Source organism: Pan paniscus, chromosome 15 (genome assembly GCF_029289425.2).
Source record: "Pan paniscus chromosome 15, NHGRI_mPanPan1-v2.0_pri, whole genome shotgun sequence".
In the NCBI taxonomy this organism is placed as follows: Eukaryota; Metazoa; Chordata; class Mammalia; order Primates; family Hominidae; genus Pan; species Pan paniscus.
In genome coordinates this window covers 64,370,095-64,384,025 of record NC_073264.2, presented here as the reverse complement: position 1 = coordinate 64,384,025, position 13,931 = coordinate 64,370,095, and the positions used below count along the sequence as shown (strand labels likewise).

At 42.0% G+C, this 13,931-nt stretch overlaps 1 protein-coding gene across 2 annotated transcripts in view; it reads right to left on the bottom strand.

Annotated features, from left to right (window-relative positions):
• RHOJ (ras homolog family member J) overlaps positions 1–13,931 on the bottom strand; it is an 89,060-nt gene that overhangs the window by 17,960 nt on the left and 57,169 nt on the right. For both annotated transcript variants that reach the window (XM_034937668.3, XM_003831624.6), the window contains exon 2: positions 6,100–6,158. In XM_034937668.3, coding sequence (XP_034793559.1) covers positions 6,100–6,158 — 59 coding nt within the window. The remainder of the gene's footprint in view (positions 1–6,099; positions 6,159–13,931) is intronic.

Genomic DNA, 13,931 nt, shown 5'->3' with positions numbered 1-13,931 from the left:
TATTCACTGGAGTCTTGAACTCCTGGGCTCAAGTGATCCTTTCTCCAGCCTCCCAAGTAGCTGGGACTACAGGTATGCACACCACGCCTGGGTAATTAAAAAAATGTTGTAGAGATAGGGTCTCGCTATGTTGCCCAGGCTAAAGTGCAAATTCTTATTCAGTAGCAGGACTGGAATGGAGCCCAAGAATGTGCATTTCTAGCAAGTGTCCAGGTGATGCTAGTGCTACTGGGTCCAGGGGCCACTCTTTGAGCAGCAAAGAGAGTTGCGCTGAACTCCTCCCACCCCGCCATACCCGCATTAATTTGGAAATAGAATTCTGCTTCCAAGTCTTGGGTTTAGTGACATTTATCTCAGATTTTTTGGTACAAGTCTCATTTTCATATTCACCCATAAATCAGGCTTAATTTGAAAAACGTGGGCACCATGTATAGTGTGCGTGCATAGCATGGTGCTTAAGAGCATGGGTGGTGGGTAGAAATTCTCTGGGTTTGTGACTATGGTGTGATCCTGGGTAAGTTCTCCGTGCCTCCCTTTCCTTATCCATAAAATGAGGCTAATAGTGCTGGCCTTATGAGTTGTTATGAGAATAAAATACGTTAATATTTGCAGGCCACTTAGAACATTGTCTTGAACATAGTAAGTACTTTAATGATCCAGTAAAAGAGTCCGTCCTCCAGCCCATATCAACAACAGCTGCTGGTCCTGGAAGCATTTCCCTACCCTTATTGGATGCCAGGGCTGATTGAGAAATTAACTTTTTCTGAACTGAGTAGTAATAAGACCCAAATGTTTGCAAACTCCAACTGCAACTCTCAGTGTTCCTACAGCTCTCTTTTTCATAATTTGGGGAGAAGTAAGATTGTGTCCTAAGGTTGCTTTTACTAAGCAGCTGTCATGTGGGCAAACTTCTCCCTAATCTCCCAAATTGCCTACTCCTGAAAATCCCACATGAAGATACACGTGAGCAAGAAATTTGGAGTTGCTCATTGAGGGAAAACATTTGTTCTGAGGTTTTAGGCAAACTTTCCATAGAGGGTTGCTGCCAGATGCTGTGCTCCAGATGGCCCCATTGGATCAGCCAATAACAAAGGGGAAGGCTTATGTGTGTCCTTCCAAGTGGAGCCTGGGTTGCCATTCATAAACCCTAGCTGTGCTTGCTTCCTTGCTTGGTTGCATGCTTCCTCAGCCCTTGGGGGAAAGCGGGACTTCAGAAATCAGGGCCTGGGGGAGATGTGCAACATGCAGCCCTGGGCGAGTGAGGGGCTCGGCTGATGGCCTTCCTTGCTTCTCTACTCCCACAGTCACTGGTGACAGCTGAGCTGCTGTGGGCTGTGGTTTCTCAGTGACAGACACCATTCTGTGCTTGCCCACATGCAGTGGTTCACCCTTCCACAGAACCAGGTGCCTGGCCAGGCTGCACCTGGCTCCTGACACCAGGAGATGGTCATTCCTCCCTGGCAGTGCTGCTAACTGCCATTTTCACAGGTGTCGTGTCTGAGATATGCCCATCCTAGAGTCTTGCCCAAGAGGCCACAGTCTGAGTAGGGCTTTGCCCACATCATCTTTCTAGGTGAGGCCACATCAAGAGAAGGAGGCAAGACCTTGTCTTAGTACTATGGCTGGTTCCACTGTAATGACCTGCAGTGAGGTAGGAGGACATCTGGCTGCAAGCCATAACCTGGGAAAGAGCCCTCTCCCAGTCTGAAGTTCCTCAGCTGGTGAATGCCCAGGGTTGGCTGTGGCATCCCCAACCCAACCAACACCCTGCTGTCCACTTGGTCTCTCCTGAAGCATTGTAAACAAACTGGCCTGCAAGGACATCATGGGAAAGTCAGCTCTGGGACTCTTTCATAGCTGAGCCAAAGATCTGAGCTCTAGATATCCCTTTAACATTCAGTAACACACTACTAGGGATATGTCTCGTACAGGATGAGTTGGCACAACCTAAACAGATTTGGCTTACAGGGCTGGTTGGCCTTATTTCCTCCCTAGTGTGATCTGAGAAGTAACATGCACTCACCCTGAGAAAAATTCCTCAATTCATTGCCTAATCTAATGTTTGGAATTCTACCTAACAGAGAATTAAACAGAGTTGTGAAGAATCTATCTTCAAAGGGCTCCACTCCAAGTCCAAATGTTAGTTTGTTTCAGGGTTTGGGGAAGGGAGCTAATGTTTAACAGCAGCCACCACATGTTGACAGTGTATGCAAGTGACTTCATTATAAACTCTCTTTCTTTTTTGAGATGGAGTTTTGCTCTTGTTGCCTAGGCTGGAGTGCAGTGGTGCGATCTCAGCTTACTGCTACCTCCGCCTCCCGGGTTCAAGGGATTCTCCTGCCTCAGCCTCCCAAGTAGATGGGATTACAGGTGCCCGCCACCATGCTCGGCTAATTTTGTATTTTTAGTAGAGACGGGGTTTCACCGTGTTGGCCAGGCTGGTCTTGAACTCCTGACCTTGTGATCCGTCTGCCTTGGCCTCCCAAAGTGCTGGGATTACAGGCATGAGCCACCGCGCCCAGCCTGTTATAAACTATCTTTAGCACATGCTTGCCTGAATTGTGGAGGGGCAGGAGTATCTCAGGCCATGGCTCATGGGGCTGTAGCCAGGTCTGAGGCAGACTAGGTGCCTCAAAGTCAAGGGAAAGCAGGTCAAATGATTTTGTTTAGCGCTGACATTGAGGGTTGAGACAATGAGTTCCTATCACTTTACCTCTCAGAACACATTTGCTTCAGTTAGTTCAAGACAAAGATGTGGAGGATTGCTTCTTGGTTTATTCATGCACAAAAATCTAATTATTCAAGCAAGATGGACTCTATAGCTGGATTCAGAGACATTTTCTTTTTGTGGTTCAGGGATTAATCAATTGGTTTTGAAATCATCTCTCTTCCATTGTAATTGACCAAATGAGTATTTTTGAATTATACATGTTCTTTAGCTATCCAGCACATTTACTAGAATACAACTGAGAAGAGGCAGATTATTCTACCTAGGACTAGGAATGGAAATTTTGGGACACTGTTTCCAAATTAAATTTGTTACAAAGTCTTAATAGCTGAATTGTAGAACTACGGGGATACATTTCAGTAATGGTTATTTTCCATTGCATCCTCCTAACTTTCAGAACAATGCCTCGGCCACCAGAAACGTTTAGAGTAGTGCTTCTCAAAATTTAGTGTGCATTCTAATGATTTGGAGATCTCTTAAAATGGATTTGCAAATTCAGTAGGCTGGGGATAGGCCTTGAGATTCTGCAGTTCTAACATGCTTCCTGGTGATGTTGATGCCACTGGTTGGTGGACCACACTTTGAGTGGCTCTCAAAGTATGGTGTAGGGACCAGCAGCAGCATTGCCAGAAAACCTGTTAGAAATGCAAACTCTTGGGCTCACATCTGTAATCCCAGCACTTTGGGAGGCTGAGGTGGGTGGATCACCTGAGGTTGGGAGTTTGAGACTAGCCTGGGCAACATGGTGAAACCTCCGTCTCTAGAAAAAAAACACAAAAATTAGCTGGGTGTGGTGGCAGGTGCCTGTAATCCCAGTTACCTGGGAGGATGAGGCAGAAGAATTGCTTGAACTCGGGAAGCGGAGGTTGCAGTGATCCGAGATTGTGCCACTGCGCTCCAGCCTGGGTGATGCGAGTGAAACCCTGTCTCAAAAAAATAAAAAAAAATAAAATAAAAGAAATGCAAATTCTTGGGTCCCACCCTAGACCTGTAGAAGCAGAAATTCTTGGAGTGGGGCACAGTAGCTGAGTTTTGACAAGCCCTACAGGTGATTCTGACACATACTCCAGTTTGAGAATCACTGTTCTAGAAAATGAATTACAAGTTATCCTGTAGTGTAACACATTCCCATTATTTAGTAAGCTTTTACAGCTGAAAGGTCTCCCATGGGTCTAGCCTCAAATCCTTTTGCCTAATTACTCCAGTTCTATCAGGATTTCTTGAGATTATATGTGAAAAGTCCTCATCATAGAATTTTAGGCCTAGAAGGAACCTTAAGATATGTTCTAATTCCTTTTCCCCATGCTTTATGGTTCCTTTGGAGCCTTGTCTACCTCTGAATATAAAGCATTCAAGTGAGAGTTAGTTGAAAAAATATCTTATAATCTATTTGTTATATTTTATCAGTCTTCATCGCTTTTGTGTCAGAGGTTTGGGCCATTCTGTTTGCTTTGATGTGGAGTTTAAAGATATTTTTACAATGTCTTACAGCTTCAACTCTTATACCAGTATTATTTAAATTTTTTCTTAAAAGGACAGAACAGTGGGAAAAATAATTAAATTCCACAAGAGCTTTTAAAGAGTTTTATTGGATTTAAAATTAAACAGAAGCCTGTGGAGGTTTTTCTTGGGGCAGTTAACACACAGGAGGCAATACTTGTTGGATTGCTGCAGAAGAGGGGACAACTGACTGGGCAGCAGGGGACAGAGAGCCTTTTTCGGAAGCCAGAGGGACCAGAGAGAGGTTTCCGAGTCATGACATAATCATTGCCATATTGAACTTTTCAAACCGGATTATATTAGTAAAATTTGACTATGAGGGAAGAGGGTATAAACTCCTCTCTCTTTCAGTCTATGAGTTCCTGATGAATGGGGACACCCCGGTGATTATGTGAGTGAATTGGAGCAGGCAACTTTGGCCTCCAAAGTGGTGTACCCTTGTTGCTGGAATGCTTTCTGTTTGGGGTATGAGTTATCCTGAGGCTCTTGTATCTTAGATCAGAGGGGCAAATGATTTTTTTCATTTGAGCACATGGGGGGGGCCTCCTTTCTTAGTCGTATGTCTTGCTATTGGCGTGAGAGGTTGCTACCACTCCCAGTTCCTGGCGGTAGCTTACCAAAACAGGCATCTGCCAATGAGGGGACGCTGGATGCTCTTAGAAGCTTTGAGTCTGGTGCTAGATTTTCCAGGTTCCACACCCTAGCCTGGCCAACACCAGCCTTTGATGTTCCACACACATTTACACAGTGGTCCTTACAAATTTTCACAGAAATCCCCAAAGAGAATTCCATTTATTTATATTCTTGTGAAGAACTTTCAAGTTGAGCAAGACGATGTATATCCAAACAATTGTGAAAAAAAAAAAAAGGCCTAGACGAATGCATCGCTACAAATAACAATTCCCAGGAAACTCACACTGAGAAATAGCAGGGTAAAATGTTCACTCCAAAGAATTTAAGATGTATGAATTTGGACAGACTGAACAACCCGCTGATTTTGACCTAAATAGATGACCCAAGACATATGGTAACAAAAGCTCTATCCAAGAAATTGGGCTACGGCCATCAGTTGCTTAACCACTTCCCCTCCACCAATCCATGAACTGGATTAGAACATTAGAACATGAGAAACTTCGTAGCGATGTGTGGGATGCTGGGAAAGACAGATTAAGTGCCATTTTCACCCAAAAAGAGCATGTGCCAGCTGATTAATTGTTGAGGGTTTTAGCCCATTGTCTTATGTTATTGGTGGGCCAGTTTCTCCAACTTGAAGAAACAGTCCTGACAAAGTGAGAATATTTCAAGAATCTTAGGGAATTTAGAGTCAACCCCCAGTTATTCAGGGTTGACTCTCACTTTTGGAAAACATCTAGGATCCTGGCTTTTCTTCCTTCCAACACTTAATCCATCTTCTCCCTCTCTCCTCCCCTCACCCCCACCAATCTCTTTTTGGGCCTTTTCACAGTTCATTAGGCAATTCAAATAAAGCGTGGGCAAAGAAATAACCTGAAAAAAAATGGGTGGAACTAAAATTTATGAAATTGACCTATGAATCCTGAATCTGGAATAGGTTTCCACAGAAAGAAATTGAAACTCGTGGTCACAAATCTGTTATTCTGGTTTTTGATGGTCATCAGTCAAAAGAATCATTATTTACCTATCAATGCCTTGAATGATGTAACAATTTAGATTTTTGTAGTTTTTAAAATATTGAGAATGTGCTTTTGGTTGTCATTTAGGCAGACAATAAATTGGCCACAAATGATCATAATGGGTAATATCTGTGCTATGAGTCCCATCTGCCTAAGCAAATGGATCTTTTTCTCCCCTACACCACCGCTCTCCAATGAATCAAGATAATAAAAATGTACCTGTCCCGCAGTGTCATACAGTCCGAGCAAGTGTTGTTTGCCTCCCACAGTCACAGTAACTAGGGGAGAAGAGAAAAGAAGAGGAGAGTCCATAAACACAAGCTTCAGTCAGGAGCCTTCACATTGTTTCCATGCCAGCATCTCCTTGGGCAGCAAGAAGAAGCATATGCCTCGCTCGTGTACATTCTAAACCAAGTTGACAGCATAATTTCCAAATGAAAGGTAACCTTGGGCTGCAGTGATGGCAGATGGTCTGAGCCAAGTCCAAATTTCTCAACAGAGATGAATATTATTGGTGCCACCAGGACACTCTGTGGGCTACCCACTGATCCTTATTCGGCTCTAGAACACCAAGCTTCTGATGAAAAAGAATGCTGGGCCCCTTTTTCATTAGATTATTGCCTTCTTTTCTTCGGTTTGAGACACCTTTCAGGGCACAGAATTGTGTAAGTAGCTTGTCTATTAGAAATCTCTCTGCTTGTATTTGTCTTTGAAATATTTATAAAACCCTAAAAACAAAGAATATTATCACACCTATTAATATATACTTTTATAGCCTATAAAGCAAGGCAAATAGTTAAATGAGAAGGGCTTAGCGTTCATTTTGAAAAGTTTTTTAAAATTAGATATTCCAGTGCTTTTGCACAATTGATTCATTATGATTTTGAACTTTAGTTGCAGAAGACATTGTATGGGTTCAGTCTCACATACATAAAGGGCGCTTAGAGGGTGAAAAGTAGCGAGTTTGACTTAACTCAGTAGCTTACTACTTTGCCAAGGAATTGTGCCCTGAAAATGAGAAGGAAAACAGGGACAGCAACCACTCTGTACATGTCTGGAAATGAAAGTCTCAACTTGAAACTAAACTGAGATTGAACAGATTGAATGCAGGAGTAATAGAATTCTTTTCGTGAAAGGAAAGAGCAAATTTAAATTTCCAAAAAAAAATTGAATCGCTTTTTGGAAAAAGGAAATAAAATATGAAGAAAAGTGTGAGTTTTTTCTCTTGTCAAAATGTGCAAATTCAGTGTGAAGATGATTTTTGATTCCTCCTATCATTAGCTGTGCAGGAAATGAAAGATAAACTGAATAGCAATCTTTTATAACCATATCTCTAACAGCCAAATTCTCTAGCCTGCTGCTTAGAGTTGCTGATTCGGTATTGATTTTACTTTTATTTCTTTTCAGGTTCATGGGCTACATGTATACAAGGAACTTCTTAATGGCTCATTCTTTGAAAAGCAAAGCACTTGTTTAAAAGCTCTACGTCCCCAGCCACTGGGAACTATTTTTCTAATCTACTCAGATCAACATGTGTTCAGCTTGATAACATGGCTGCAGCCACTCAGATGAGCTGTTAAATGTGTATTTTAAAATGGTAAACCCAGCTCCATCCACCCCAGTTACCATGCTGACAGAAGAAGGGCATTTAAATGTTTTCACTTCCTTTCACAAGTCAGGCTAGCAATAGGAATGGAGGTGAGGCTGTGTGGCCCAGAGCTCTTGTCCTGTTTAATTTTTCCTCTTCATGCACAATGGTAGAAGAGAGCCCAGTCAGAGGTTTCTGAAATCTGCCTAAATGGTTTCTTCAGTGACCAGTTCACTAACTTGTCATGGATTAGGCATGAAGGGAGACATCCAGCTATCACAGCATGGAACCTCAAGTGAGCCCAGTACATGCAGGTCAGGGGCAGCTGTTCCAGAGACCCCTTAGATTGTCTCATGACATGCAGGCCCGGGGCCATCTGTGGAGTGATTCCTAGAAGTCGAGTCATCCTCACTGCCCCACTGGGCACTGCAAATATTCCTAAGCAATGGCTCTGACCTATGTTATGGGAGCCCTGGAGTGCCTGTTCAGATAGTCCTTGCTTTCTCAGTCATTCTCTCCAGTCTGTTTTCCCTCGGGCCTCACCCTTTTCTCCTATGGCAGCTTTGATCCCTGGGAATTTCACCAGGCCTGAAGTGAGCACAGGAAGGTGAGGTGGTGGGCAGAGCGTCTGGACAAAGCTTTCTGTTTCCTCTGTTCTTTCCTTCTTCAAGAGTCTACCGGGTTCGTGGACTGAACTCAATGGTAGGAGCAGAAAGACCAGATTCAATTCTTCCTGCCATGGAGCATGGAGACAAGCGGTTTCCTGGCAAAGCATGGGCACTGTGCAGTGTGGCATGAGCTGTGTCAGGGGAAGTGTGAGGGGTGTGGGGGCCTGCGGCAGGGGCACTGCTGGCTGTGCATATGTCTGCACACACACACTGTGGAGCTGGATCAGAAAAGGCTTTCTGAGCAAAATATGAAAAGAGGAAGTCAAACTATCCTTCTTTGCTGACAATATGATTCTATACCTAGAAAACCATAAAGACTCTGCCAAAAGGCTCATAGAATTGATAAATGACTTCAGTAAAGGTTCAGGATACAAAAATCAATGTGCAAAAATCAGTAGTATTTCTATACACCAATAACATTCAGGCTGAGAGACAAATCAAGAACACAATCCCATTTACAATAGCCACACAAAAATAAAATACCTACGTCTCTACAAGGAGAACTATAAAACACTGCTGGAAGAAATTATAGATAATACAAACAAATGGAAAAACATTCCATGCTCATGGATTGGAAGAATCAACACTGTTAGAATGGCCATACTGCCCAAAGCAATACAGATTCAACAGCCTTCCTATCAAACTACTGTAAACCAAAAACAAAATTCTAAGCACCCCAACTGACTGAATGGAACCCTCCTCTTGGTTAAGGGCATTCCAAAGTAAACCTGAAAAACTAGTTCAGGCTATGATGGGAAGGGGGGCTGGGTGGGACATGCCTCATCATACTCTCCTCCCTTTGGAATTTAGGCACAGCTGACCAGCATTAACATGAAAACAGAGGTCTTGTGACTGACAAAACAGACTCTGTAGTAATAAGATACCAAATTGCAACCTGACTCTAGTATAGCATCACATGAAAGAGAGCAAGCCTTGAAAGAAACCAAAGTATTTTCCCCTAAAATATCTTTGAGATATTTTGAAATGGCCTTGAAAAGCTGTCTCTTGTCTACAATCCATAGAAAATTCCTTTTCCTTTCCATGTCTTTTCCTGATCCAGGAGAGATTTAACTAAGAGTCTGGCACTTTTAGGGTCTGATAAGAGACGCTTACCGTTTTTTCTCTCTGAAGCCTGCTACCCAGAGGCTTCATCTATATAACTATCTACCTATATATTATATAGATAGGTTGCAGAACCTTGGTTTCTGCAACTCCCCTTATCTTAACTAGAAACATTTATTTCTGTTGACTTCAACTTTTCAGACAGAGCTTAACCCTTTCAACCAATTGCCAATCAGGAAATGTTTAAATCCACCTATGACTTGGAAGCCCTTGGCCTTTCCAGGCCTAACCAACGTACACCTTACATGTACTGATTTATGTCTCTGTAACTTCTGTCCCCCCCTAAAATGCATAAAATCAAGCTGTAACCAACCATCTTGGGGACATGTTCTCAGGACCTCCTGGGGCTGTGTCATGGGTCATGGTTTTTACATTTGGCTCAGAATAAATCTCTTCAAATATTTTACAAAGTTTGACTTTTTATCATTGATACTACCAATGTCATTTTTACAGAATTAGAAAATACTATTCTAAATTTCATGTGGAATCAAAAAAGAACCTGAATAGCTAAAGCAATTCTAAGCAAAAAGAACAAAGCCAAAGGTATTACATTACCCTACTTCAAACTACACTACATGGCTACAGTAAACAAAACAGTGTGGTACTGGTACAAAAACAGACACATAGACCAGTGGAACAAAATAGAGAACCCAGAAATAAAACTGCACATCCACAGCCATCTGATGTTTGATAAAGTTTACAAAAATAAGAGATAGAGAAAAGACACTCTACTCAATAAATGTTGCTGGGATAGCTGGCTAGCCATATGCAGAAGAATGAAACTGGACCCTTACCTTTCACCATATACTAAAGTTAAGATGAATTAAAGATTTAAATATAAGCCCTCAAACTATCAGAATTCTAGAATAAAACCTAGGAAACACCATTTTGAACATTGGCCTTGAGAAAGATATTATGACTAGGTCCTCAAAAGCAATTGCAACCAAAACAAAAATGGACAAGTGGAACCTAATTAAACTCCAGATCTTCTGCACAGCAAAACAAAAACAAAACAAAACAAACTATCAACAGAGTAATCAGACAACCTATAGAATGGGAGCAAATATTCACAAACCACACATCCGACAGAGGTATAATATTCAGAATCTATAAGGAACTTAATTCAAGAAGCAAAAACCAAAAAACTTTTTAATAAAGACATGAACAGATACTTCTCAAAAGAAGACATACAAGTGGCCAACATGTTTATGAAAAAATGTTCCACATCACTAATCACCAGAGAAATGCAAATCAAAACTATAGTAAAATACCATCTCACACCAGTCAGAATGGCTATTATTGAAAAGTCAAAAAACAACTGATGCTGGTCAGACTGTGGAGAAAAGGGAAACCTTATACACTATTAGTGGAAATGTAAATTAGTTCAGCCATCATGGAAAGCAGTTTGGATATTTCTCAAAGAACTTAAAACTACCATTTGACCTAGCAATCCCATTACTGGGTATATATCCAAAAAAACCAAAGACCAAAAAACTGTTCTCCCAAAAAGACATATGCACTTGTATGTCCATTGTAGCACTATTCACAATAGCAAATACATGAAATCAATCCAGGTGTCCATCCAGGATGGATTGGATAAAGAAAGCCTTGTGCATATACCTCATGGAATACTATGTAGCCATAAAAAGATAAAATCATGTTCTTTGTAGCAACATGGATGCAGCTGGAGGCCATTATCATAAGCTAATTAATGCAGAAACAGAAAACCAAATACTGCATGTTCTCATAAGTGGGAACTGAACATTGGGTACTCATGGACACAAAGATGGCAACAATAGACAGTGGGGACTACTAGAGTGGGGAGGGAGAAAGGGAAGGATGGGTTGAAAAACTAACTATTGGGTACTATGCTTACTACCTGGGTATGTAGTAAGCATAGTACTCAGGTGATCAGTACTATCACACCCCAAACCTCAGTGTCATTCACGATACCCATGGAACAAACCTACAGATGTACTCCCTGAATCTAAAATAAAAGTTGAAATTAAAAAAAAAAAGAAAAGGCTTTCTGGAGGAGGAGGTGTCTGAGCTGAGTTCCTGAGGATGGCCAAGAGCTACCCAGGGTGCACTGGGGGAGGAACAGCTGTCCTGAGCTGCCCAGGGTGCACTGGGGAAGATGATGCCAAGAAGGTAGGCACACAGGGTGGAGCTGCCCTGGCTCACTAACTGAGGCTTCATTCTGATGGCTTTGTTAAGCTTTGAAGTCCTGAATTATTCTTTTCCTCAAAATGAGTAAAAGAGAAGGACTTAAAATAATTTCCTTGAGTTAAGGCAAAATGTTGGGGGAAGGGAGGATGCCATTATGGGTGTGGAAGCCATGTTGGATGTTCAGCTTTGCTGTGTAGTGGCTGTCTAGTCTGTCTGTGTGTGGGGCCAGTACTGCTGGAGGAATCCTAAAAAGAGGGGGCAGAGCTTGTGCCCTTCACTTTTCATTTCCTCTTCTCGGCCCTTTTATTCTCTCGTTCTATCAGAAGGAAGATAAGTAGATCACACAGTTTATGCCAGAGGATGTCAAGGGACAGCCAGAGATAGATCAAATGTCAATCAAACATTGAGGGTTATACGGGTCATGGCTTCGTGAGTCCTTATCTTGGACTAGCAGTGGATGCCTTATTGCTTGCCAACCTGTGTCCTATGAGGCTTCTCAATTTGGAAATCAGTCAGTCACACCTGCACAGAAGGAAGCTATTGTCATAAAATGCTAATGGTAAACATAGTGAGGTTCAAAGAGCAGGATCTTTCAAGTCAGATAGTTCTGTATTTGAATCCTATCATTGCTATTCATCACTGTAATGACCTTGAGAAAGTCACCTACCATCTCTGAGCCCCTCTTTCCTTATCTATTAAAAATGGGGGATAACATCACCTACCAAAGAAAGTACTTGTGAGAAGGAAATTAAATGAGAAAATGCCTGGAACATAGTCTGACCTATGGTGGGTACTAAACGACTGTTATTTTTACTCTTTCAGCAAATGCTTATTGAACCCATTCTAAGGACAAGGACTAGCCTGTCTTGCTCTCCACTGAATACTCAGTGCACATTAACTGGCACATGGTGTGATCTTAATATTTGTGAATTACTAGTCATTTTCTACCCTATAATAGGTATTTAGATCTGTCTGATATTCCCCACTGGACAGGAAGATCCTTGAGGGCAGAGTCTCCATGCCCAGTATACCCCAGAGTACACAGCCAGTTCCTGGCATACATAATAGATGCTGAATACACAGTGCAGATATACAGCACCAGGGGCAGAATAAAGTTCTCCAAAATGTACGGAGGGGCAGCTTGAAGCTCCTGGCAAGATTGGAACTGCTGGGAAGTGCCTCTAGCCAGCAAAGCTGCCTGGCAGACAGTGGTCAGACTAAAATCTCAGATCACCTTCTATTCCTGGAGCTATTAGTGTTGCTTTCTGAGCTTAGAGAGGTTTTAAAGAGAGTAGGTCAAATGACCTGCTAATGGCTCAGAGGGTTCTCTCAATAAAGTGTGAAAAGTTGTCAGTGACCTGTTAAGTATGTAAAATGAAGGTCCTTTCCCCCAAATCCATTAAACTCTTTACTCTCTTGTCTTTCTTCTTTGAGTGAATTGGAGTGGTTAATTTTGTGACTTGGTATGAGATGCTAATGAAGTCTAAGTCCTGGTCTTGCTGTCTTGAGTTCCACCCAGAGAGAAAATAGCTCAGGTAGAACTTACGTCTACTTCCCTCAGCATTTCAGTTATCTCACAAAACAGTGTGTGTTCTGCAAATCTGGATGAGGAAGTGTCGTTCATGCCCTGTAAACCATCAAAGCCCCTTCCTCATTGGGTTGGCTGTCTCAGCTGCCAAGAGTGGTCTTTTGAAGTCAATATGATGACTATAAGATGGCTTTCAAGAGAAATGTTGGAAATGTCAGGTCAGTTATAGGGACGCCTCCAAGTGCCGTTCAGTTGCTAGCACATAACCAGCTATCTGCATTATTATGTCTAGTGTACTGTGTTTGCTAGTTAGAATGAGGCACTCCTGACTATGTGGTGTATGTAGTACCACAAAGCTGCTTTGTTGGAGGAAGAAACACTAGATTCTGGATATAGCAAGAAATATAATTTTAGGAAAGTTAAAAACACAGCTTTCATGTGAAGATAGGATGAGCACGTCAAAGATTTATTAACTCATTGGTGAGTGAACCGGTAAGATGGTAAATCTTGTTCAAAGAGCATTTTGAAGAACTAGGCATTTATAATATTTAAAAAGCAATGTTAGGCTAAGTGCGGTGGCTCATGCCTGTGATTGCAGCACTTTGGGAGGCTGAGGCAGGAGGATTGCTTAAGCTCAGGAGTTTGAGACCAGCCTGGGAAACAAAGTGAGACCCCATCTCTACAAAACATAAAAAAAAAAAAAATTAGCTGGGCATGGTGGTGTGCATCAAGTAGCCCCAGCTACTTGGGAGGCTGAGGTGGGAGGATGGCTTGATCCCAGGAGATCAAGGTTGCAGTGAGCCATGTTTTTGGCACTTCACTCCAGAGCTTGGGTAACAGAGTAAGACTCTGTCTCAAAAAAAAGGAAAAAAAAGGAAAAAGGCAATGTTAGCATAGGTGGTTAGGTTCAATAGAAAACTGATTACTGTCCTATAGAAAAGATAACTTTTGATGTTATCAAAAAGAAAGGTAAATA